Source organism: Uloborus diversus, chromosome 7 (genome assembly GCF_026930045.1).
Source record: "Uloborus diversus isolate 005 chromosome 7, Udiv.v.3.1, whole genome shotgun sequence".
Lineage (NCBI taxonomy): Eukaryota > Metazoa > Arthropoda > Arachnida > Araneae > Uloboridae > Uloborus > Uloborus diversus.
The window spans coordinates 11,955,228-11,982,504 of record NC_072737.1 but is presented as its reverse complement, the minus strand read 5'-3'; the positions used below and the strand labels follow the sequence as shown (position 1 = coordinate 11,982,504).

The window sequence follows — 27,277 nt, the reverse complement described above, 5'->3', positions numbered from 1 at the left end:
AAATTATGCGTCAATATTCAAGCCAAATTACTGAGTCCAGTCACAATAATGTAACCACCTGTCAATAGCCAGAACAACCACCTTTCGCAGAGCGGACTGCTGTGAGATGTGCAGAAAGAGAGTAAATTAGGATCCTGAAGGTGGTCACTGTTACGTTGAGCCATGCCAACACCAATACCTCGGCCAGCTGAGGTAGATTACGAGACTGAGGATCCATGACGCGAATAACCCGACCGAGATGGTTCCACAGATTCTCGATTGGGTTTAAGTCAGGTGAGTTTGCTTTCCAGGGGACTCCTCCTGGTTTTCTTCGAACCACGCAAGTACACTGTCAACAGTATAGCACTAAGCATTGTCCTGCTAGTAGATGCCATCATCCTGAAGAAAAACAATGTGCATATAAGGGTGGAGATGATCTGCAAGGACAGATGCTACTTGTATTGCTTCATCGTGCCTTCCACAATGATGAGTGAACCCGTAGAATACCAGGAAAACATTCCCCCGACCATAATGCTTCCGCATCCAGCTTGAACCGTTCCGGCAATTGCTGCAGGATGTTTGCTTTCAGAGGTTTCACACCTTGTAAGCCAACGGCCACCTGTCAGATGGAGCAAAGAACGTGATTCATCGGAAGACGCTACCTGTCGTCATTCAGCTGACGTCAGCTGCAGTACTGGAGTGCAAATTCCAGCCTTCGTCGTTGATGAACATCAGTCAGCATAGGTGCACGAACCCAGCATCTGCTTCGGAGTCCCAAACGCAGCAACGTTTTCTGAACAGTAGTTTGGGAGACACTGCTCGTAGGCCCCATGGTTCATCTGGATGATCTGTTGCTCAACGGTACCTCGTGTATTTGCCCGAACGCATCTCCGCAGCCGTCGTGCGCCTCTGTCATCTGTGGCCCCTGGTGCACCACATTTGCCATGTCGCTGATTTTGGACAGTTAGGTTTTGGACTAGTTCACTTTGCCCCACATTCCCCTGTTAAAGTTTTGTGCGTGTGTGTATAAATTAGTCAAGCAGTTCATGTTTTTCCTTAAATGACCCTCATTTCCCTACTTTTAACCTCAATATTTTTACAGTCATTACCATAACAGATTAAGAATTATATTTTTGGCCTCTCTAATAAAAGCATTATTTTTCTTTCCTAAATTTATTTAGGGTTCAGTTAAAGGACCAGATGAATTTGCTGAGAGTTTGGCCCGAGGCGCACAAAGTTTATTAGGCCACGTCATTGGTAAGCTTTACTCACAGATGCTCTTTTGTTTTTCCTGAAACTAGTAACTTTATCATGACTTTTCCTCACTGATATAGTCCGACCGCGAACAATTGAGAAAACAAGTCCATTCCTTAAAATAAGCAGAGAAGAAAGAAAGAACGTGTGCTATATTTTGGAGTTTAGTAACATTTTGGTGTTATGAAAAAAAAAAAAAATTACTCCTAGTATATTTTCTTTATGTAGTTATTAAGACCTGGAAGATTTAAGTTGCGGCAATAATTACATTGAGTTGGCGGAAAAGTAAAAATGACAAGCCTTGCATTCTTTATTGCAACCCTACTCGTTCCAATTTTTTATTGAAATTAATTAACGGGGGCGTTGATGTATCTGACCAATGGCTGCTAAAAGAAGTAAGACCAGGACCCACTCATTTACGTAGAGTGGGACCTGTCCAATTAAACATATGCCTTGACCACACAAAATTTAAATGTTTCACCTATTTAGATGTTTTCTTAAATTCGAAGGTGACGCATTCAATCTCTAGAACGAATGACGCACTTGCAAATTCCGTTCCAACTTTCCTCCCCATATCTCCCTTTTACGAAAATGGGCAATTCTGAAACGAGACGGAGTCAAGACTCATTTTTCGTCGTCAGACTTTACAAAGTAGTAGGCTACTTTTATTCTAGTTTAAAGTAAACAATTACTTTATCGCATCAACAAACAATAATACATTGAAGTGCATAAGCAGTATTTATTTCACCTCTGCTTTAAATGTCTTTTGTCAAGAAATTACGTGACTAATGTGACAAACTCTTTTGGTCAAATCTTAGGTGGATCTACTGGAGCTATCGCTTTGGTCACAGGATCTCTCGGCCAAACGCTTTCTGTTCTGACTTTTGACGAAGATTATCGAAAGGTACGAATTTTGCTTTTCTATTTATGAAATTTATTGGTTTTAAGGAGAGTAAATATCGTCTACGCTGAAAATATGACATTAGTGACTTGTTTGTAGCACTAGTAAATTTTACAATAAGAGCTTACAGTGACCAGAAAAGTTCTTGTTAGAACAAATTACAAGCTTGAAGTTGTAATCAAACTTTAGTCTTCAGCTGTCCAAAAAAAAAAAAAAAAAAAAAAAGAGGGAATAACAAAGAAAACATATTAGCTGTATTTATCTGTGTTATTTCATACTGAAATGCAAATTAGAAATAGTTATTTTTAGTTTTGCTAGTAGGCTTGATTGAATAAATTTGTGCCTTATCGTGTGAAGAATACGCGTTTTTCAGAAGAAATAATTTTTTTATCTATAAAAAAAAAAGGATCCAGCTATGATATTTGTGAAACAATCAGGGCAATTCTCGATTACCCGTCCAACTTCTTTCGATGTCGTTTTCGACCGTTTATCCGAGGCGAAAAAAATGGGACAGAACGTCTATTTTTACTTACCTGTGTGGTTTGTTGAGAACAAAAAGCAAAATGGTATTTTAGCTGACTATTGTTAATGTTACTGTGACTTTCAACAAATTCTTTACTCGCTGAAACCCATTACTTTTGTACAGTGCACCTCGCTTATTGCGAGTGCGAACGGACCGCGACATTTCCTCGTTATAACAGAATGCTCGTTAAAAACAGGTCCGTGGAAAAAACATGAAAATTCACACCTACTTGTTTTGTTTTCATATTATTTATGTACAGTACTAAAGAAATAGGTTAGTTTGCTTTTAACTGCATTATTTTCTCATTCCTGGTTTTTTTTTTTTTTTTTTTTTTTTTGAGAAATACATTTATTTATACTCCTGGTTTCGAAAAAAAAAAAAAACTTTGATTTTGTTTTCTACGAAACAAAGCCACTGAGTATGTGGAGAGCGGTGCAACTTGAAATCCTGCATAGTTGTCGTTGTCGCTTTCAGTTTTTTTTTCATCAATGTTAGCTTCAGTTTGAGTCACAATATTTTGAAAATGAAAGCATTGCGTCAACAAATATATTATTTCCAAATCAAATGTTTCTCTACTCCACAATTTATTTCCATTTACTGCACAGTTTTACTCCAAGTACACTGCTTTTAGAGTGTTCGTTCGCGAAAACTTTACACGAATCAACAAGTTTTCTGTGTACAGCAGGGTGGGATCAAAAAGTAGCAGGACTGAAGTAATTTAAATTTTCTTATTAAAGTAATCAGTACAAATCCATAGTGGTTCTCGATAAAAGCAACCCTGGTCTTTAACACAACGAGTGTAACGCAATTCTCACTGCGCGTACGCTTTCTGGTGCTAGTTTTCCAGGGTCCCTTTCAGAGGTGCCATCGCAGCCCCTTGGATGTCTTCTATGGGGCACCTTGGGGTTCCGTTTGAATCGAGGCAGTAAGGAGAAGATTGCCGGTGCCAGACCTAGACTGTAGGGGGAGAGGGGGAGTGAGGCAACCCTGTGCTTGGCCACAAATTCCTTCACTACCAGAGCAGTGTGGCACGGTGCGTTGTCGAGGACTATTTTAACCCTTTTGAGCGCCTAGAAGAAGCAGCTACGTAAGCGTCTTTAATCGTTCCACGGGTCTTCGTCGCGGTTCTCCCGAGTTTGACACAGGATTTGATAGATCGAGATTTTCTCAATCTCGAATCGCAAAACCACTTCTTAAAATAGGTTCTCGAAAATCAGTGCTCGTTCTCAGGTGGCTGGAAAAAATATCGGTATCTTTGCAAGGCTCTCCACTACCATGCCCGGGTTGCCCGCCCCCGCCCTCCACCATTCCATTCGCGCGTCACAGAAATTCAGTCCTTCTACTTCTTCATCCAGCCCTGTAACTAAGCAAATATTGTTAACCCTGAAAATAATCAAGCGCTAAATAGAGAGTAAAGTTGAAATAGAAAATAGTTCGGCTCCTTTGCTGTGAAAAAAAAAGAATAAATGAAAAAGGTTTTGATAAATACACTGATCAGAAAAAGTAAACTCTGTTTTCTTTTATTAAAAAGAAATTAGGGCTAACTTAAACTAAATGAATTCAATTAAAACCAAGTTGTTTGAAACTGTTAACACAAAGGAACATGGTTTTCGCTGAAATGAGTCCAATAATATGGCTAACAATGTAAAATGTTTTTCCAATGTTGTAGGCCAGTGGGACACAACCTACGGCCCGTTGTTTTATTGAGCGACATAAAACGAAATTCCCTTGCTGGATCTTCCCAAAACAGCTACTTAACCGCTTTTTAGACAATCAAGCAGCAGCACCAGCCGAGTCACATTCAATTAGATATTTTCTCTTCAGAACCACCTCTGAAGTATTTTTAACAGTTACGATTGCTAATTGTTTTCATTTGACCGTCCTTGATGTCCGGTTCCTGTTTCAACCTCACCGCCCTCTGCAGACGTGACTCCTCCGGATAGCCGCTGCTCCTGGTCGGTGGCGTCTATGCGGTCTATGTCCCAGACACACGCACGCTCATACACACTCACACATATACAAACACGCGCTTTTACACACATACACACACACCAACGTGCATACACACAGGTCTACGCACGCACACAAGCCTACACATACACAACTGTACACACGGAACCGCCCAAGAGAATTGACAGGAGCCGTTTCTAGAAACAGGTGAGTAAGGTAGTAACCAATGAGTAGGGTCCTATCGCAACTCGTGATTGCGAAAAACAGAATTTGAATTCAAAATTTCAGAATTCAAATTATTTTATTTTTATTTATTTATTTATTTTATTTATTTATTTTTATTTATTTATTTATTTTTTTTTTGTTTCCAGAAGAGACAACAGCGCATGCAGCTGACTTCCAATTCTCTCCCGTTCGCTCTCTGTTCTGCTGCCAGGACGTTTGTCTTAGGAGTGGGTCTCGGGCTCTCGGGGGTCGTCGTACAGCCCATCACTGGTAAGTTTTTCAATGCAGTACAGTATCGTTCTACCACTCCTCGATACATCACCTGGTAGACCTTTATCATTTTGTCCCCGATATTTTAAAATCTTATTTGCTTCAGGAGTACAGGAACGTGCTCCACGTCTGCATAGTAAATACCGGTTTTGATTCTCTTTGTTTCCTTTGACATGTATCTTTTAAAAAATAAAGGAAAAGCTTAGATACTTTTACATGCTGAAATGGTATTTTAGTCCTTCTTTAGAACTGGAAAAGAATATTTTCAGGTGAGGAATTCGCGTCGGCTCTAAAATTCGGTACTCGTAAAAAGCTCGCGTCATTGACTATTTTGCGTAAGTCGAATCGCGTTGTAGCACAAGTCCACTGTATATGCTTCCATTTTTTATAAGTGTACAAAGAATGCATGTGGATATAGTAAAGAAACTTTTTTGATGATATCTCGACACAAACTTTTTTTTAAATGTAGAAACGATAATTTTGAAAATAGCTAGTTTTCGAAGTTTTTTCTTTTCTTGTTTAAAGTTGAAAAAAAAGGTATATTTATAGTTGCAAAAGTATCTAGGTTAAAATGTTTTTGGTTTACTATATCGACAGATATTTTTCAAAGGAGCAGCTAAAAAAAGTTAAGAAGTATGTGTGCGATAATTCTTTCTAAAATTGTACCTCAATGAAGTATAGCTTCAAAATAAAAATCCACATTCAGCCAAGAATTTCGAAAGAAAATTTTCATGGAAAAACATTAGTGTAAATCTATAGGATGATTAAAATATAATTATTAGGCACAAAAAATGTAAACTCGTGAAATAATTTTCAAAGATATAGAATAGAAAACAAGTCCAAAGCTAAGTATTTAGTAATGTCTGTACATCTTACTTACGAAGTCTAGTTTTCCGAATTCAAAATCTGCCGCGTTCAGTGAACTTCGAAGGTCAACTTTTAAGTTAGCCCGAATAAGGCATAAAAAGGCTCTTACTCTGCTGAATTAAAAGTTGAATTATTATTTATTGTCTTAATTAGTTTTGGTCGATTTTCTGTGAATTACAATTTTTAAGTTAAAAAAGTTATTAAACTTCATTCACGTAAAAGTCAGACTAAACATAAACAAAGAATTGCGCCATTTGGCGACCCCAATCACTTGCTTGTGCTTGGCTTGGACAAGAACAAATTAGGGCCAACAAAGTGTACAAAGTACAGCTACTACCGCCCACTTTCTAGCAAGACAAAACGATTATTCTTTCTTTCTTCTTTTTGTTTTTCCATGGATAGTTTTGTTGCTATCGACCACTTATGTTCCACTTTTTATAATTTTTTTTCTTAAAAAAAAAATCGAGGGCGCTGAATCCCATAGTGGGAACTATTTTTCCCGTTTTCGAGATATACCATTTTTGCTATGTTTCAATATCGTATATTTCAATGGCGTAAATCTCGGTGTATCAGACTGGAAGCGGAAAAATTTCACGCACCTTTTGAATTTTAGAACTAAATTGGGACTACTTCATTCATTGATATCGAATTTAATATAGAAAATGGAAACTTATGCACTATTTTAAAGAATGACCAGTATTTCACCCAATTGAATGGGTTTTATTTCACACATTTTGTTTCCATAATTAATAGTTAATGAACACCTAAATAATCATATTAATATTATTTGCAATAAGTGATCAGAAGGTGTTTCACAAGGAGTCGAATAATGATTTATTTATTCTAATAGGCGGGTTTTAGGCGCTGGATATAAAGCCAAAGAAACAGTTAATCCAATGATTTTTACGCAAAGCGGATAGTCCCCAAACGATACGATCCGCTCACGGATAAGTTAAGAGTAGAGCGAGCTACAATGATGTCTGTTCCCGGCTAAAGGCATCTTCTTTCTTTCAACAGGTGGTCAACAAGAAGGGTTGGAAGGTTTCTTCCGAGGCATTGGCAAAGGTTTACTGGGACTCATTACCAAACCTGCTGGAGGAGTGATGGACATGGTCAGCATGGCTTTCGACGGCATTCGCAGGTTAGACTCTTTTTTTTTTTTTTTTTTTTGACAGGTTAACGCTGATTTTTCTATCACTAGGGCAACCGAATGCCTTTGTTAGACGTTCTTGATAAACATTGCCGTTCTTGTAACTGTGCATCAAATCCGGTCGCAATTAATTGATTGGTCAACTAGTTGAAGCAAAGGAAATATACAGGAAAATGGTTAATGATAAAAAACAAATTCTGGCAGAAAATAATTTTTTCTCCCCAGAGTTCCAAATTTTAGTTCAAAACTTTTTCAATAGATGGCGCTGCAGATAGTAAGCCTTTAAGTCAAAAAAAGGAGGATTGAAATTCGCCGGTTTTTCCTCTGATTGCAACATGTGGTTGCAGCCGGTGGTAGACATTTTGAAAATATTGCAATATTGTTTATAAAATTTTTTCTCTCGAAAAACTACGATGTAATGTTCTATCTTTCTTTGATTTACTGTCTTAGGGTCTGTAACGCCATCTATTGGAAAATTCTTGAACTAAATTTTGGAACTCTAGGGGACAAATTAAATTATGGCCCACCACATGAATTTTCTGCAAGATTTATTATTATTATTATTATTATTTAAATCATTAACCGTTTTGCTGTTATAAATTTTTGAAGACAATCAGTCTATTTCAGGACACCCTGTATAACAATATAACAAAAAAATACCTTTGTGCTGAAAATTAAAATAATCAGTTACCCAACGTTTTGAAACACAAAAAATGCCAATTACACTGTAATTGGCATTTTTTGTGCTTCAAAACGTTGAATAACTGATTATTTTAACACCCTGTATATTTCAAAATACAGATTCTCTTCAAGCCTTAAAATAGTGCTCTTGCTTTTATTCTGTGTCAAAGCTGACTTGAAGTAGCATCTTATACATATAAAATCTGAGTATCTATCTATCTATCTATCTATGTCCAAGCTTCTTCTCCCGAACGACAGTGAACTGACCATCGAACCAGGTATCGATGGATTCGTCATCTTCCCGTCTTCATGTTTGGCTATTTAACATAATCCTCCGATAATAATTAGCGGAGATATCAATTAGAAATTATTAATTATGACTCTTAGATTTCAAAATAAAATCCATATTTTTCGAAGGCTTTCCTCCATTCAAATTATTATTCAGTGCTTCAACTCAACTTTCCGGATGAACGCTTTTATTAAAATTTACAGCGTGAAGAAAATCATTGAGATGAAAGATCTGTTGCCATTTCTTTTTCTCGAATATAAAGAAATAAAATTAGGCTTTTGTTTTAAGGCTTTTCCTGTAATCAGGGTGTTTAAGTTGTTTACTTTTCGATTATTTTGCCGTAATCTGCAGCAAAATTTTGCTGTTTTTTTTTTTTTTTGTTCAAGCCTGATTGTTAAATACGCCATTGGCACACACACACACACACACACACACACACAACACACACTCATGCCTACACACAGAAACACACACGCCTACATACACACAAAAACTAGCACACTACAAAAACACACACGGCTGCATACACACACACACTCGTGATTGCGAAAAACATAATTTCAATTCAAAAAGCCAAAATTCTTTTTTTTTTTTTTTTTTTTTTGTATCGATGAATCGCAGTATAATTTTGAAGTATTATCATTTGTTTTCATATATTTGGATTTGTTTTTCTTTTTTTCATTTGCTCTGTAAATTCAATCGCGAACAGAATTGGAGGGAGTGTTAAATTATTAATGCTGTTGTCGTTAGTTTCAATGTCACACTATTAATTGCTTACACGTAACTTTTGTTTATTGCGTTTTGGCAACTTCCATTGATTTTCAGTTGTCATCATGAATGTGTTACTGCCGTTGGTCTCCAAATTATGTTAACCATTTTGCTATTTTTCTGACCTTTTAATATGCATTTAGTTTTACGTTTACGTTACGTAGTTTTACGTTACGTTACATTTAGTTCTAATAGAAATTTTTATAAAGCACAACAATGATCTCAATTAATAAGATTCAAGAAGGATTCAAGACGCAAAGATCAGATATATCTTTAGTTTGATTTGCGTATTTTCGCTTTTCCAATGCCTTAAAGAAAACGAAGTATTTCTGCTTCAAGCGATGCAGCCCGTAGACGGCAGGCAGCCAGAAGACGTGAAATGAGAGCTTCTGAAACGGACGAACAAAGAAGTGGCAGATTATCACGAATGGCACAGCGGGATCACGACAGAAGAGCACAAGAAACTGAAGAGGATAGAAGTAGTCGGTTATCCGCCATGGCACAGCGGGATCACGACAGAAGAGCACAAGAAACTGAAGAGCATAGAAGTAGTCGGTTATCCGCCATGGCACAGCGTGCAAGAAGACGTCGACTAAGTTTTACTGAAGGAAGCTCTTTTTATGCAGCCAGGACAGCCGGCTCTGCTGTCGAAGAGCACAACTGCGGGACTATAGACAACGTCTGTCTGAAATGCAGTGGGTTGTATTTCAGAGCTGAAAAGAACACTAGGGGAACGTATATACACTGCTGCCTTAATGGGAAACTAGTTGTATCAGTTTCAGCATATCCCACGGAGCTGAAACGATTGATAGACGGTAGCGATCAACTATCATCTCATTTCAAAAAACACATAAGGTCCTACAACAGTGCTCTCTCATTTGCTTCGATGGGTGCACAAATAACTCCTCCTACAGGACGAGGAGCATATTGCTTCCGAATCCATGGTCAAGTTTACCACAGGACTTCTCATCTACACCCAACTGAAACGACTACAGAAAAATACGCCCAATTATACGTGCTGGACTCCGATCGAGCAACTCGCCAAAGGTTGGAACTCTCGGAAAACTCGGAATGCAATCCAGAATTAATGAGAAAACTGGACGAGATCCTTAGAAGAGTCAACCCTTTTGCAGCTGCTTATAAAATGATGTGGGAGTTGGAACAGCAAGTTTTTATGGAAGAAAGGCGTGAGGCATCTTCGAAAGTGACAATGTTCATTAGTGACCATAGACTTGATTCCGACCAACACAGAGGGAGATATAATGCTCCAAAAAGTAACGAAGTTGCAATGATTTTCAAAAACTCCGATGGCATCCCACCAAACAATCGAGACATATGTATGTATCCAAAGCACCGAGAACTATTCAGAATTAATACTCTCAACCCAAACTGTGATCCTATGACTTACGCATTGTTTTTCCCCCTTGGTGAAAAAGGCTTTAACACTAACCAAGGTTATACTGAATTGCAGTTTTACATTCCCGCCTATCAGTCAAGAGAGACATTTTCAATCCTATTTTGTATGGTGGGAAACTAATGCAACAATATGTAGTTGATTCGTACGTGAAAGTCGAAGGTAACCGTTTGAACTTCATTCGGCACAACCAAAAGACTCTACGAGTGGAATCGTACCTGGGACTTGCCGACCACATAAATGCCCTCGCTACTGAAGCCGGCATGAGAGCGGGTGTTACTGTCATCCTTCCTTCGACATTCATCGGGAGTCCGAGAGCAATGCAGCAAAATTATCAAGACGCCATGTCGATAGTCAGAGACTATGGCAAGCCGGACTTGTTTTTGACTTTTACTTGCAACCCGAAGTGGAAAGAAATCCGGGACAACCTTTTTCCTGGACAAAAGCCGCATGATCTTCCTGACTTGGTTGCCCGAGTCTTTGACATGAAAAAGAAAGCTCTCCTCCAAGATCTGCAAAAGGAAGGCATTTTCGGGCGAATTGTGGCAGATATTCATGTCATAGAGTTTCAAAAAAGAGGACTGCCACATATGCACCTGCTATTAATATTAGCAGAAGAGGATAAAATACGTGACCCAGAAACAATCGACCTAATAGTGTCGGCAGAACTGCCAGATGAAACGCTGGATCCTCGACTACATGAGATCGTTAAATCAACAATGATTCACGGCCCATGCGGGGCACTAAACCCCAATTCACCATGCATAACTGACGGCGTTTGCGCAAAAGGGTACCCTAAGTCATTCACAGCAGTCACGGCTGACAGTGTCAATGGTTATCCTATGTATCGACGTCGGGACGACGGAAACCACGTTATACTCAACGGAAATGTAGTAGACAACAGATGGATCATCCCATACAACCCGTACCTCACCAAAAAATATAACGCCCATATCAATCTCGAAATATGCAGTTCCATCAAGTCAATAAAATATGTTTTTAAGTATGTCTACAAGGGCCACGACTGTGCAAAAGTCGTCTTCGAGGAAAACGGTGAAGGTTCTGTCTCATGGGATGAAATTAAGACCTTTTTGGACGCCAGATATGTATCTGCTCCAGAAGCAATGTGGCGACTCCTTGAGAAAAAAATGCACGATAAGTCCCATGCAATTATTCGCTTGCCTGTTCATTTGCCTCACATGCAACCCGTATACTTTTACGATGATGAAGAACGTCAAGCCCTGGAAAGAGCAGCTCAGCGACAGACGATGCTGACTGCTTGGTTTGAACTGAATACAAGAGATCCCGACGCCAATATTTATCTGTATGTGGACCTTCGATGGCGTCACGATGGAGTCTTTCAAGGAGGCATGTCGTGCTAGGAACTTGTTAGAAGATGATGGCGAGTGGCGAAACTGCTTACTTGAAGCATGTCAATTTCAAATGCCTGCAAAATTACGACAATTATTTTCATTCATCTGTGTCTTTTGCAACCAGGCATCTCCCCTGGAACTTTGGGAAGAATTCAAGACTTCTTTCTATGAGGACTTTCATTCAAATACTGCTGTGCAGGAGAGTATAAACCTCGCATTGCACAACATAGCAGACCATCTTCATGCTCATAACATGACCCTTACACGCGTTGGATTTCCAGAACCCACCACCTCACACGAATATGTCAGCACAGATTCCTACGATGTTGAAACGGAGAAGAAAGAGGGAGAGCAACTGTCAGCAATGTTGAATCCGGAGCAGCGTTCCGTTTTTGAAGCCATAATGCTTGCGATCCGAAATGTTGACAATGCATCGCCAAAAACATTTTGTGTGAATGCTATTGCAGGTTCAGGAAAAACTTTCCTCTTTAACGCAATAATACACTCAGTCAGAGGATTAGGAGAAATAGCAGTTCCCGTTGCATGGACTGGAATTGCAGCGATTATTTTGAACGGTGGCAGGACAGCCCATTCCCGATTCAAGCTACCGGTACCCATTTTGGATAACTCTTCCTGTAACATTCGTCACAACACGGAAGACGGAAAATTTCTGAAATCGGCAAAACTAATTATTTGGGACGAGTGTACAATGACTCCCCACCACGCTTTGAGTGCGGTTGACCGGTTACTCAGAGACTTGACAGGTACAGACTTGCCTTTCGGTGGAAAGGTATTTCTTCTCGGAGGTGATTGGAGACAAATTTTGCCTGTTGCAATACATGCAAACAGGACCACTATATTAGAATCCTGCCTCAAGAACTCACCTCTTTGGAATACATTCAGGCAATTTTCACTCATCAGGAACATGAGGACTGAGGTCAATGAGCAAGATTTCGGAGATTGGCTTTTACATCTCGGCAATGGGGCTTTGACCAACGATTGTCAATTGGGAAAAGATGTAATTGAAATTCCCGAAGAATGTGTGGTGCACGAGTCCATTGTCGATGAAATTTTCGGATCATCCGTCATCGACCTGGAAACTTTAGCTGAAAAAGCTATTTTGTGCCCTAAGAATGAAGATTCGTTAAAACTAAACGAGCAGGTTTTGAAAAAACTTCCAGGACGAATTAAAACGTACTTCAGTGCAGACAGCATCATCTCTGACGATCAAGATGAACAAAACAACTTGCAACTTGATTTTGTAAATACACTAACTCCCTCCGGAATGCCACCACATGTTCTTAACCTGAAAGAAGGAGCCATCGTAATGCTGCTTAGAAATTTAAATCCGACAGCAGGGCTGTGTAATGGGACGCGTTTGATTATTAGGAAACTTATGCCCAATGTCATTGATGCCGAAATTCTGACTGGCCACACAAAAGGCTCACGAGCTTTCATTCCAAGGATGACACTTTCTCCGTCTGACAGCAATTTACCTTTCCAGCTTAAAAGAAGGCAATTTCCTGTCCTACTTGGCTTTGCAATGACGATAAACAAGTCCCAAGGCCAGAGTCTTCGAAAAGTAGGGATATATTTGCCTCAGCCCGTATTCTCACATGGAATGCTGTACGTTGCTTTCTCTCGAGCAACATCCAAGCGTTGTGTTCGAGTTTTGGTGCTGGATACAAAGAAGCAAGGAAAACTCAATCGGTGCAATAGAGTGTTCACGAAGAATATTGTTTTCCGTGAAGTTCTGCTTTAACTTTTCAAGAGATCCGACATCATACCTACCTCATAATCAAATCCAAGCTAACTGTAGCTACACTTCTCATTTTTTTTAAAAATCATATTATTTGCTAATCGCAACAAGCTCCGACGTTTCTCTACCATGAGTCAAGCGCATATTCATGTGCAGTACGAACATCTGTTTTAAATTTGCTTAACTGAATACCGCATCTGGCTGCTTAGTTATGCTTATGTTAAACACTCATTGTGATTAAATTTATACATCGTCCTCTGAATTATACTCATTATATGTAAATACAAAGAATTTCAACATTTGCAACTAAGTTTTCTCTTTCATATAGACTAAAATTTCTTCTTGTGCCTTATATATTCTTGTGCAATAATACTACTCATAATTAAGTAAGTAATAATTTTTTGCTTTTCCCCCTCAAAGTGCTATAGGCACTTATATTGACTGTTTCTGGGTAACCAACGTTCATTAATTTTGTTTTTCACCGTGCATTGCTGTTTCATAAACTACATATAAAAATTACTGTCCTATCGTATTACTTTGATTATATGCACAATATTGTATGGAAGGATGTTCAATATGTTCTCAAAAAGATCTCTACCACGTTGCTTTGATTTTTTAATGTTTAAGACGAGCTGTGGCTGTTTCTATATTCATTATCCACTGTCTCACTTATTTTCCAATTGTGTAAATATGATGCATTGTAGATGATTTGTCGCTTTATTTATGTTCCTATTATGTAAGTTCACAGATATTGTACCTTTCGCTCTTACTTTTTCCATGCATGCAGAGGAATTTTTCGTCTTCTACCTTATTTACTCTAAAAAGAATGAAATAAAAATTTTTAAATAAAAAAATAGAACCGACTTCAAAAACTGCAGCTGGAAATCGCTCAAAAAAGTAAAAAATAATTTCATTCTTCGAGCAACATCTATGATACTTTTTGAACATAATTTTTGAAGTCGGCGCAAAAACAGTCGGTAAAATCATACTTAAACATAATTCAATTACAAATGTAAGTTTTGATGAACTTATAATGAGTAATGGTGACACATCATTCCCTCTATCATTTTTGCGCCGACTTTAAAAATTATGTTCAAAAAGTATCATAGATGTTGCTCGAAGAATGAAATTATTTTTTACTTTTTTGAGCGATTTCCAGCTGCAGTTTTTGAAGTCGGTTCTATTTTTTTATTTAAAAATTTTTTATGTAAATGCTTAACGTTTCGTGATATTTGAGTTCTTTGAGGGTTTGTACCTGAAAAACGGATTGATGTAATTCTTGTACGACCATGTGGATAGAATCCATCCAAATATTTATCTGAGTGGTATGTTGCATTAATAAACACCCGGGCAACGCCGCACAGTGGAGTATTTGACTGAAAATCCTGGCCAAAAGTCCAAAATTAAAAATTTACCCGATTTTTATGAAAATTTATTCCATGATAGTTGACTAACTGGTGCATCGATCGGCACCTGTTTTGGAAACTTGAGTCACATACAATTGCTCATAGCCTCGTTGAAAGATGAGATTTCTATAATAATTTTCGCTTTTTTGTTACGTTTCAGCATAATTATTACGTTTCAATGTAGATTTTTTTGTGGCTTTCTAAATGAATGGAATTGAACCAAACCAATTTTACGGTATAAAGAAATGTCAGGGCTTAGTGCTAATTATAAATCAAAGTAAATATTTTTATTTTCTTTTTGTGAAAAAAAATAAAGAAAACTTGGTACATGAGGTTTTTGAAGGCTTTTCGCCTTAATTTATAAGTAGAGAAAGCTTTTTAAATGGGTGTCGGGCTCGGTCGGGCTGTTTTGAAAGTTGCATCGTATTTGGCAAAGTCTCTAGTGCTAATTTCAGCAAAAAAATCTTCCGCCTACAACTGCCCTTTTTTTTAATGATTTTTTTTTTAAAAAGTGCATAATCCGATCTTTTTGTGACAAGTCATGATTTTAAACTGAATTTACCAACAAAGATTTAATAAATTTGTAAAAAAGTTATCATAAGTACTACTGAATGAAACGATCGACATATTTGAGCGCACAAACAACAATAAAATTTCAGACACGAGTTTCATGGTTACGAGAAACCGCTTCATCAATGTGTAAAGATGTAAGTTATGGAATGAGAATCCTCCAATTAATTTCGAAACGCTTACCTTTATGCATCGCTAAAGAGATTCATTGCACCCCTAAAACATGTGTTTGCGTTCAGTTATGTTAATTTTCTCATGTACGTTAATGAGTTAATAAATTAAATTATTTTGTGATCTTGCGAAGAAAATTTGCTCTTCCTTAAAATTGAGATTTTAGATGAAATAAATAAATATTTATATTTTTCCAGATCATTGCTGCAAATAATGTGCCGGGGAAGGGGGGTCTTTTCCCCCTTATACGTAGCAAAAGGGGGAAAATACCCCCCACCCCCCACTTGCTAGCGTTAGGAGACAATTGTAATTGTCTCCTAACGTTCCTACGCTAGCGAGCTATCCATATTTAAGACATTTTACCTACTCATTGTGAAATTAAAGTTATATAAAATTTAAGTTCCAAGTTTGTTCGTACAATTTTTAGCGGACACATCACGCGATGTCAAACTAAGAATCGACCCAAGGTACGAGTACAATATATACAATTCAAAAACAAAGAGCTTTTGAATATCCATTTTCGAGTGTTTTTACAGTTATAATATCCTAGTTCATTTATTTATTTATTTATTTTTTAATGGAAAAAAGGTTCTTTGTAACCCCGAAACCCTTGTCTTTAATTCTTTTTGTGCATGATTAACTCAGGGTTTTAATGATTGAAACCAAACGAAAAGAATAAAATTTTTTTTTTTTTTGGTTTCAAATTAGTGTTTTGTACAGAATACTAGGATTTTTTAACCGCTTTTTGCTTATTTTCTCCCCCCGAACAGTGCATTTAATTACATATCTTCAAAGGAAAACAGCCATTCGCATCGAACATGTTTACTTATCACTTGTCTAAGCATTTTGGCAAAGAGCCAACAGTGGCATAGATTTCGGATCGAGCGAAAATTATTGAAAATTTTTATTTTAACTCATTGAAAAAAAATTCATTATAAATCAGTGAAAGAACATAACTTCGCCGTTTTCGCTGTAAATGAAGGTAAGATGTTTATATTATTTCCTTAAAAAGTTTCAGAGCCATAACATTATTAGAATATTGGATGCAAGAATTTTAGTTAACATTGATTGAATAATTGAAAAAAGTCGAAAAAGTGACCTCCCTTTGTAAATTCTTAGAAATTCGGTTAATTACGTTAGAACATCAAACAAACCATAATCTTGAAGAAAATTATTTTTCCTATCTAGTGATGCATTGGGTTTTTTTCTACGTTTACTAGGATCGTTTTTACGGTCGTAAACATGCAAAAGTCTAAACCGTGGATAAAATATTAAATATTTCATTTTCTAATTCAAATTTTAAAAATCGAGTTTCAAATTGTAACATCAGACATTTCAGACAACTTGTATACTAAGTTTTGTGTCTATAAGTGGGATAGCTTCGCCGTACAGCGCACAAACGCACACAAGGGTGTCGCCTTCAGAAGAGTGAAAATTTCAAACTAGTTTTGGCCAGGATTTTCAGTCAAATACTCCACTGTGCGCCGGGTAGTAGACTATTTTATGTAAAAAGCGGATTGTTATTGTGCATAAATATTTCCGATATAGTCTATCAGATGTAATTCAGTTTAACGTGAGTAAAGATTATAGTTGATATTGCATATATTTTCCCCTTTTGTGCTGACTGAAAATGTACTCATAACTTGTATCATTGATAACGATTATTAACGTTGATGAGGTGTTTTGGCAAAAATATGTTTTACTGGTGTTTTGCAAACCTTGCTTTACGCGCATTTATTCATTCCTTAACGCGTTAGAAACTAGTGTCAGTGTACTACAAAAGCATCAACTGAACTGCTCTTACATTTTTTAGGTAGCCCGTGCAACGCCGGGCACGCAGCTAGTCTTATACATATAAAATCTGAGTATCTATCTATCTATGTCCAAGCTTCTTCTCCCGAACGACAGTGAACTGACCATCGAACCAGGTATCGATGGATTCGTAATCCTCCCGTCTTCATGTTTGGCTATTTAACATAATTCTCCGATAATAATTAGCGGAGATATCAATTAAAAACTTTTAATTATGACTCTTAGATTTCAAAATCAAATCACTATTTTTCGAAGGCTTTCCTCCATTCAAATTATTATTCAGTGCTTCATCTCAACTTTTCGCAAGCAACGCTTTTATTAAAATGTATAGCGTGAAGAAAATTATTGAGATGAAAGATCTGTTGCCATTTTTTTTCTCGAATACACACAGGTAAAATTCTTGTTTTTGTTTTGAGGCTTTTCCTGTAATCACAGGAGATTTAAAATGTTTACTTTTTGGAGTTTTTTCCGCAATCTGCCGCAAAATTTCACTGATTTTTTTTTTGTTTTGGTTCAAGCCTGAGTGTTGAACTCGCGTCACTTGACATAACTTTATTTTCGAGGTGGACCGTGCAAAGCCGGGCGACGCAGCTAGTAAATGCATTAAAATCCGTAATATTATTCTTAATTTGTATCATCCTTTTGTATTTGGGGGGAGTGCCTTTTTACTTATTGTTTGTTTTTGAATTAGTTAACCTTCTTTTTATGAGTTGTTTCGATAACTTTTGAAGTATGGTTTTACATTCTCATCTTATGCTATGCATTAAATCATTTGCTTTGTAATTCTGCAATTTTGATGGATTGTGACAATGTCTTCTTTCAGAGCCGCAGAAATGGGTGAAACGGTTGTTCTGCGCATGCGTTTGCCGAGATACATAAACCCCACTGAAGTAAGTTTACATAGTTTTCTTTTATACACAAATATAGATTGTATTCATTGTAAATTTCTTAGGTCAACATGGCCATAACTTGCATATTCAGAAAAAGTAAGTTTCAGTTACTAATTTAATAATTCATTCTATTCATGATTTAGTTTTGTTTATTTCCTAGTCCATTTTGGCAATCTAAATTTAATGTTTCTATCACATTTTTTTAAATATAAGTTTAGAACAGTGTTCCAAATTAAACTTTTCCTATCAATGCCTTTGCTCTCCGCTAAGTTAAATTTGTTAAATTGTTCCTTAATCGGAAGCCAAGTAAAAGGTCTCTTGACTGAATTACAGAAAACTGTCCCTGCCTTTGATTGCACTATTGAATTTGCCTTATAAGGTAAATCTGACTCTCAAGGTTTAAGTTTTACATGAGCTAGAAATGTATTAAGTTAACGAATGTTTGAGATTTTAGCAATAAGTTTTGCATGAATTATTGCAAATTTTAAAACAAATGAATTTTTCATTGCTTGTGGGGAGAGAATGTCTTGATAAAATACGTGGTTCAGCAAATTGATAGAATCAGAAAAAAATCAATCAGAAATATTTCAAAGATTGCAAGTGTCGCAAACGGGAGGGGCCCCCACGACATAGGGGCCTAGAAAGGTAACTGTTTCTCCAACTAGTATTTAAAGAGTGATTGACAAAGGAGCATCCAAAAATTCAGCGCGATAAGACTCCAAAAGTGGAAGTCCATCAAAGACCGTTACAGAATCAAAACTTTTGATTTGCAAAACAACATCTACCATTTGTTACAATCACTCTTCATCTTAACATTGTTATAGAATCTGACACGGAGCTAGCTAAATTTGTATCCATTTCCTTAAATACTTCATGACACTAAACTTTGATTTTTACAGAAATCATATTTTTCTATAATGTAACATACCTTCTTAAAAATCTTATGCTTTCCGTTAGTCCGGGGATAACTCATTTTTAATGCTTTAATTTTTTGGCTAGTAGGCATTTGCTTTTTTATTCTTAACATTTTGGAATCAGGTAACTTACCAGAATAAACAGTACGAAAATAGCTGGCTGTTTTACAGACAACTGACGAGCCAATGCGATCGCCAAAGTCACTTGCAGACTCAAGTAATTTGTTATGTTATATAAAATTGGCTGGTGATGAAAGCAAATTGTACAGGATGTTGAAAAGTCCTTGACATTTAAAAAACTCATAGAAAAGCAACAAAAGGTCGTATGAATATGCGGCTTGGCCCAAGAATACTTCACAAATTCACAAATATTTTACGACGAAGCAAAAAAAAAAAAAGGAAAAAAAGAAAAACATCTTAATTGCGACGTTTGCTATCAAAACCAGCTCATTGCAGATTTTTCTGAAATCCACATTCTTGCATGTTTTGAAAGTTTAGAGGGTCCTTCATAACCGGACGAAGAAATAAAGCTCAAATCCAGTTCGTTCTAAACCAAAATTAGATGACAAAGTTGGTCCTCTGGATCAACTCCAGTTAATTCCAAGCTTTTGCCATCTCCCACCTCAACTGTGAAATTTCAGATCATTTGAAAAAGTTAGTGGATATCATTCATTTAAAATTCGAAAAGACACAAATTAATATTAACTTTTAAACTGAAAAAAAAAACAATTTCACACAACTTAATTGAGCAAAAAAAAAAAGCATTGAAAAATCGTGTTTTTGCATCAAAATCAGCTCGTTCCTACCTAATTAATGTAACTACACCCAAAGGTAATGCACCTGGAATGAAAATGAAAAACTAATCAAATTTTAGACGGTTATACCCACAATTTAAAATTTTAAAAAAAATTTAGCTCTAGAACTATGGACATGAGGTTTTTTTTTTTGTCTCTCCTGTAAAATTTCCAAAAATGGAATGAGCTGGTTTTGGAAGCAAACGCCTCAACTGTGCTTAAAGGTGGCGTTGTACCGTCATTATAAGAAAAAAACATCGTAATGTAAGGTGTTTAATCATTTTTTTAAACAGAAATTAAGTAGGGCCATTCTACCGTTACGTGCGGAACAAAAATACGCTTAAATTTCATTCACATTTCGTCATATCTCTTAATATTTTAATGAAACGGGTATGCAATTTTTTAAATCCTTACATTTGATACAAATATACTCCTGACACAATTATATTTTTATTAAACAATTTCACTATTTAAAATAAAATTAATTTACATGCATCAAGTGCGGGATCATCCAAAGTCAACCTCTGGTAACTTGCTTATGAATACGCTAATATTTTTGATCTATTAATACTGCAATGCGAAACAAATTGTAGATTTTGAAAGCTATGGTTCCAACGTAAAGGACAGATATCTCATTAATTTAGAAATAAGTATTTAAACCATTGAAAAAAAATATGTACGTGCCCATTCCATTGAAAATGGTCATTTTGTCCCGCACGTGACGGTTCCTATATTTCATAAAAATAGAGAACTTTTGAAGAACATTTTTTTAAGAAGTTATGCATTTGTGATTTCTTAAGCAATAAAATTTTATTCATCATCCTTTTAATTTGTTATTTTTATGAAATTATGAAGCGTCACGTGCGGGACAAAATTACGGTTTTTCGTGGAATGGCACAGTAATACCTTTCATTACTGGAGTTGAATGTGTGCACCGTTTGTTGTCACCGTTTGTTTGTCAAACCACATCAAAATGGTACTCTTAATATTTTAATGAAACAAGTTCATTCCATGTTCTAGCCAGCATAGACTGCGGAATCGTTTAACTGCGGAAACAGTTAAGCCTACTTGGGTAATTTGCATTTTAGGATCTTTAATACTAACAATGGTACATAATTTGACACAAAAGAAAACAAAACAGTTTGTGACCCTGTGAAGTGTTATGGCACAAACCATGCGACAATTTGTTGCTCTTCTATGAGCTTTTGAAGTGTGTCTAGGATTTTTCAGACACCTGCAGGAAAATAAAGCAAGCTATACACTTATACGGCCTTGATCACTTTTTGACAGTTCGGATTTTCTTTTTCGCCTGTGATACTTCATTATAGTAATAGTTGTTGTTGATGTTGCAAAAGGTAAAGGAACTAAACGATTGTTTCCATTGCCAGGGTCTTCGGCCGTATTCTCCGTACTTGGCATCCGGCTGTCATCTTCTGGAGCTGGTCAGCAAAGGCCATTATGCGGAAACGGATATCTACTGGGCACATGCCGCTCTGACGCCTCAAGACCGGACAAGGGTAGCGCTTCTCACCGATAAGTAAGTGTCTTGCAGTTGAGGATTACATCTTTCTTGATTTGTCCGAACAAGTCTAGTTTTCTTTAGACCAGTCCCGAAAGATCCACTATAATATTAAAATCTGTTCGCGTCCGTCTGTCTGTCTGTCTGTCTGAAGATCGATCTTCTCGAGAACCTCTGCAAATCGAGAGTCAAACGAGATACCGATCAATTCGAAATTTTCTAAAGAAAACAATAGGATTAATCTCGTAATTGTGCGATTTTAATTAGCGGTGATATTAATTAAAACGTTAATTAACATAACGTTATTCAGGAATTTTTATTTCTTTCCTGTTGCCATTTTGCATATGCGTGAGCGAGTAAAATTCTAATAATTGTTTTAAAAGAGATTTTTTTGGCCTCTCTCGAAATCAAAAACGTTTCCGTCTAGAATTACATTTCAAATTAGTTTAAAATTGGTTGCCCTATTCGGACATAGCCTTTATTTTATCGTCTGTCCTTTTTTTTATTTTTTAGATTCAACGTTCTTTTCAGCATATGAAAGTTGGTTCTTTAGCTATGTTTATTGATTGTAATGTAAGTTTATCATTCACCGGCTACATATTTTGGTACATTTAGGATGTGCGACTAATTATGTTTATTTTGTTGAACTTTTTCCCGGCACATGGGTCAGTTTTCGAATTATAATAACTCTCTTTTCCCTTCCTGTTTCTGTTTTTAAAATACAGTTTATATCGTTAAAAGAACATGTTAAATTAAGATTGTTTGGATTTCTTTACGTGAAACAGAGTTGAACAAAAAAGAATTTTTATGAGGATTTTTACTAAAGCTAAATTGGAATCTGATGACTTGATATTAAATGAATGCTTATTGGTAGTTATTTAGTCTTGGTGCTTTAGTTTTACGTAATCAACCACAATGTGTGTAAAAAGCTGATTGTAATTGTACATAAATAGTTCAGATATAGTCTATCAGATGTAATTCATTTTAACGTTAGCACAGGTTATAGTTGATAATGCATATATTTTCCTCTTTTGTGCTAATTGAAAATACTCATAACTTGTATCATTGATAACTATGATTAACGTTAAAGAGATTTTTGACAAAAATATGCTCTACTGGTGTTTTGCAAACCTTGCATTACGCGTATTTATTTACTCCTTAGCGCTTTAGAAACTGATGTCAGAGTAACACAAAAACATTAATTGGACATCTCTTTCATTTTTTAAGTAGCCCGTGCAACGCCGGGCACGCAGCTAGTTATATTAGTAAAAAGATACTTCTTGATGTTTAACTTCACGACATGGTTAGTCGCAGTAGTTCATGTTATGGGTATGCACAGATTGGAACTTTTATGTTTGGTTTTAACGGAGCAGTGTAGTGACTACCAACCTACGTTTGCAATAGTACATTCCCCGAAGACTGAGACTGTCCTTTGTGGGGCACCATAAACTGCGGTTGCTATGACTACGAAAGTTTTGACGCCCAGCTTCTCCACCAGTTGGAGACACCCGATCTGTTATGACACGAAGCTACCTTAGGAATTTTAATAATTCAGTCATAAGCATCAGTTCAGATCCGATGTTGTGGTTTAGCAAGTCCTCTTGATGTGGTTTCATTCTTGAAGATGATTTCTTCCATGCTGGACCTCCCAAACGTTTCTTTAAAGTTGCAAAGAGATTGAAATTACTTGGTGCGAGGTCAGACTTGTAAGGAAGGTGGTTCAATATCCCCCAACGCAAAACACTTCCAACACTTCTTGCTTCATTGATGGGATAGGTTTCCGTCAACGTAGCCATATTCTAACTGACTTTTTGTCCTATTAGTGGACACCCAGTTTAATCCACCGGCACCATTTGGAAGCTCTAATCATATTCGTTGTCTTCTGATGATTTTTGCTCATGTAAAGAACATGCACACTTCTAGTTACCTTACTTTTTGAAACTCTTTCGTATTTTCCCGTGAAAGTTTTCCGAAAATGTGCGTTTCTTACGCTAGAGTATATTACAAGGGGGTTGAAAATTTACGAGAATTTTCAGAATTGGTCATTTAACTCTAGAACTACTCGACCGTTTTCAATGAAATTTGGTACGTTCGTGCATACATTTATACAATACAAAACAAATAACTATCCAACATTTTAAAATACACATGATAACGCTAAGCACTTGTTGGAGTCGGAAGGTATAAAACAGCAGTTGCAGAACTGCAAACAAATGTGAGTTATTTGAGGTATGGTCCCCTCTAACTGATATACGGACATCACAGCATGATTCAATGCTTGAAATGAAGTAGTTTTTGAGTTTCAGGGGCAGTTGGTTACAGTCACTCAACAACGCCGTTTTCAGGCCAAGGGTGATAATCGGAGAGTGGATGCAAGATGCTATTGTCCTCCCCAGAGCTTCCCAGGCATGCTTTGTCTATTGTGTTGAAGGCTGGAGTCCATCCGGCGAATATCCTCCTTTCCAGAAATTCGTCGACCAGAAGATCTCTTAGTGGGATCGTGTTATCGTCCATCAAAATGAACTCAGGGTAACAACACTGGTGAAGAGGCAAGGATAAGGCTCCAAGACATCATCCTTGTACCTCAAAGCTGTCACAGAACCTCTTTCAAAGACATGAAGGGGTGTGCGGCTGTCCAATATGACGCGTGGACAGACCATCAAACCTCCGCTGCTATAACGGTGATATTGCCGATATTGGAGGGCAGATATCGTATCCCTGTTTTCCTCCGAATGAACTTACGGCGATTATCGCTGGTTAAGCTGAACAGAGTCTCGTCAGTGACGAGAACGGTCTCCCATTGGTCCATATTCCAATCTCTATGCTCCATGGACCCTGAAAACCGGGTTCTCCATTGCGCAGAAGTGATCAGAAGGCAAAAAGCCAGGTCATCTTATAAGTTATACTTTCTCAAAACCTCTTCTGGGAACAGGCAACCTTGAAACTCTGCTTCCTATTGCCGCATGCAAGTCACGAAAGAGCTGTGAATCTGCAGCATCCCTGTTACGCCTTGCTATTTTCGAACAAGTGGTGACCTTCCTTGGCCGTAGAGCTTTTTGGACAACCTTGCCCAGGCCTTCTCTGATGGGTCCTGTATTCTGGAACTGGCTCCATAAACTGTACACGACTCTGAGTTTTCATTGAGTCCCTAAAAATCTGGACTTGAGACTGGCCTGGTTCTACTCCTTCCACAATTTGCCTCCTCATTGCATCATCTGAACGTTGGTGGTTACTCGTTTTTACTATTAAAATCTAAAAATACTGACATTCTGCAGGGGAAAAAAATGCACCAAGAAATTGGCCAAGGTGTGCTAACTAAAAAGTTGCAAGTTTTGTCACGAGTGCTTATAAAGTTTATTTCTTCCACTGGCTCCACCCACACACATTCGTGTTCGATTAGTTATTCGACGTACTAGATTTGCATCTCTGCCTCAAAGCAGTGGTTTTACATTTCGTCCATTCCTTTACAAGAGATTCGACAAAATATGCAAATTCTCTTAACTTGAACACTAGTTTACTTAGTGGAATGTTCATTGGAAATTGGAACTAAAGGGTGTCCCAAAATTAATGCAAGATTTGATTTTGTTGCCATTTGTGCAAAATAGTGTTGGCATCTCTGAAAAAAAAAAAAACAATTGATAGCTGAGAGGTTAGGGTTTAAAAAAATGGAGCGTTGTACGATACAATAACGCGCTTTCATTATTGAACAATTGTCTCAAAAATAATGAAAGTTGAGGCTGGTCAAGCAGTTACTGTTATTGGCGCTCGGTATCGCAACACGGTAATGCACGGGTGGTTGTGGGCTTGTTGACACAGACCTTTGAATTCAAGTAACCCCCATAAGAAGAAATTTAATAATGTTAAATCACACGATCTAGGGTGCCAATTCTGATGACCGAAATGAGGGAGTACGCGACCAGGAAATGCCTTATGCAGTCATTGAAATGTTTCACTCTCTCTAGCTGTATGGTACAATAACACCCCATTTTTACTAACCCTAAACTCTCAACTGTCAAATTGTTCTTTTTTCATGGCTGCCAACAATTTATGGCAAAAATGGTGGCAAATTCAAATCTTGCGTTAATTTTTGGGACACCCTTTATAATCTCTAAATGCTTGAATGTTCAAATCGCTTGAGTTCCCTAAGTCTAAGTAATAGATGTACTTTAACTGGCAGTAGTGCAGTGGCTTTTGTCACATGCTCTTTTGCCATCATGCATTTTTGGAGGTGAATGATAACTCTAAACTCTCTCATGCAGGGTTTTGGTACTGGCTCAGGCAATCACGTTTCTTTCTTTTTAGGCATGTATTCCTGTTGGAGAAAAATCGTCTGTGGGGTGGATGGGACGTGGACTGGGTGATCAGCGTCGATGATATCCTCACCGTACCCCACATTCAAGCGAACAACCTGGTCATTAAAGTCAAACAGGTGAGAAGTGTTGGTAGCAATTAAATACTTTTTTCCTTCCAATAAAAACTTTATATTTAGTAAAATAAACATAATATCTTGACGAACATTAAAAAGTATAAAACCTACCTGATTTTGTTGAAGTTATGAGGTTCAAGTCATAGGATTTTTTCGACACATTGAAAACAATTTTCGTTATGAGAATAGATTTTAAATTCAAAAAAAAAAAAAAAATTAAAAGGACATATTTGCTGAGCTTAGTTACCATAAAAACTTATAGGTACTTTACAAATTTCCGAAATGTACGAGAAAAGAAAATTTTGGATGCAATTAAAATTTATAGCATTTTAGTAGGTGGAACAATTTTTTTCTTCTTTTTTTTTTCTTCTTATTGTTAGTGGTGCAGTCATGTGGTGCAATATATTTTCCATGATTTTCTTTTGAAACTAACTCGATTGTTTACAATCAGCTAAAAATTCTAAGTTTTCAGTTTATGAGAAATAAAAAGAGATAAGATAGGCACAACCCGACAGAAATGTATTCCTCTATAGTGGAGGCAAACTTAACCTTCCAGCATTGTGAAGGATACGCAGATACTAAATCACAGCATAAGCGCACTGTCAGGTTAGGTTTGCCTCAACTGTAATCATAATTATGTGCAAAAATTGGGTTTAAAAAAAAATTGCTATAAAATCTCGTACTATTATATTTGTTCTAACAGGAGGACTGGATTCTGAACTTCGCTGGCGACGAGCGCTACGTGCAATGCGACGATCCCCTGGTACTGGAGTGGCTGAAGGACAAGATCGAGAAGGTCCTCCTGTACAACATGAGAGAGAAGCCCTGTCCTGTGTGAATGTGCCTTCCTCCAAATCATAACTCACTAAAACCAAAGGGGCTTTCTCGCCAGTCTCGTATATATAGCAGTGATAAAAACGACTGGGCCGATTATTTTGCGGTTGCGCAAGTCTGTGTGTGGTCGCTGAGGACAAGTGTTCGAGAGTTGGAAAGTGGTGAGGAACTTCTTTCAGTGTGGTACCCAACGACTCCTTGATCAAATACGTGTTTCTATCTCTTCTGTCCGCGATGTTGTTCTTTCCTGCAAGTGACTGAATGGCAAAAAAAGAGATTGCAGATTAGCGGTGCTTATACCAAGGGTGTAAATTAAGTTGTATGAAATTTTCTCGCTTCTTAGGCAATTAGGTAAAATCTTTTTATAAGTAAAATAAAATATACATAAATCTCTTTAACGTGTGATAGAAGAAATTCATTCGGTAAAAAAAAAAAAGAGTTTATATTGGATTGGTGCAAAATTACTGGCTGTTTTCATACGTATTTGAAATTCACTTAACAGACATGCCATTTAAATAGTTTTTTTTTTTTTTCTACG

The 27,277-nt window shown here is 37.0% G+C and overlaps 1 protein-coding gene across 1 annotated transcript in view; it reads left to right on the top strand.

Annotated features, from left to right (window-relative positions):
* LOC129226247 (intermembrane lipid transfer protein VPS13C-like) overlaps positions 1–27,037 on the top strand; it is an 86,793-nt gene extending 59,756 nt beyond the window's left edge. The window contains exons 24-31 of the mRNA XM_054860848.1: positions 1,161–1,236; positions 2,052–2,137; positions 4,979–5,102; positions 6,987–7,110; positions 18,186–18,252; positions 21,349–21,497; positions 25,782–25,908; positions 26,609–27,037. Coding sequence (XP_054716823.1) covers positions 1,161–1,236; positions 2,052–2,137; positions 4,979–5,102; positions 6,987–7,110; positions 18,186–18,252; positions 21,349–21,497; positions 25,782–25,908; positions 26,609–26,743 — 888 coding nt within the window. The 3' untranslated portion in view covers positions 26,744–27,037. The remainder of the gene's footprint in view (positions 1–1,160; positions 1,237–2,051; positions 2,138–4,978; positions 5,103–6,986; positions 7,111–18,185; positions 18,253–21,348; positions 21,498–25,781; positions 25,909–26,608) is intronic.
* The last annotated feature ends 240 nt before the right edge of the window (positions 27,038–27,277 follow it).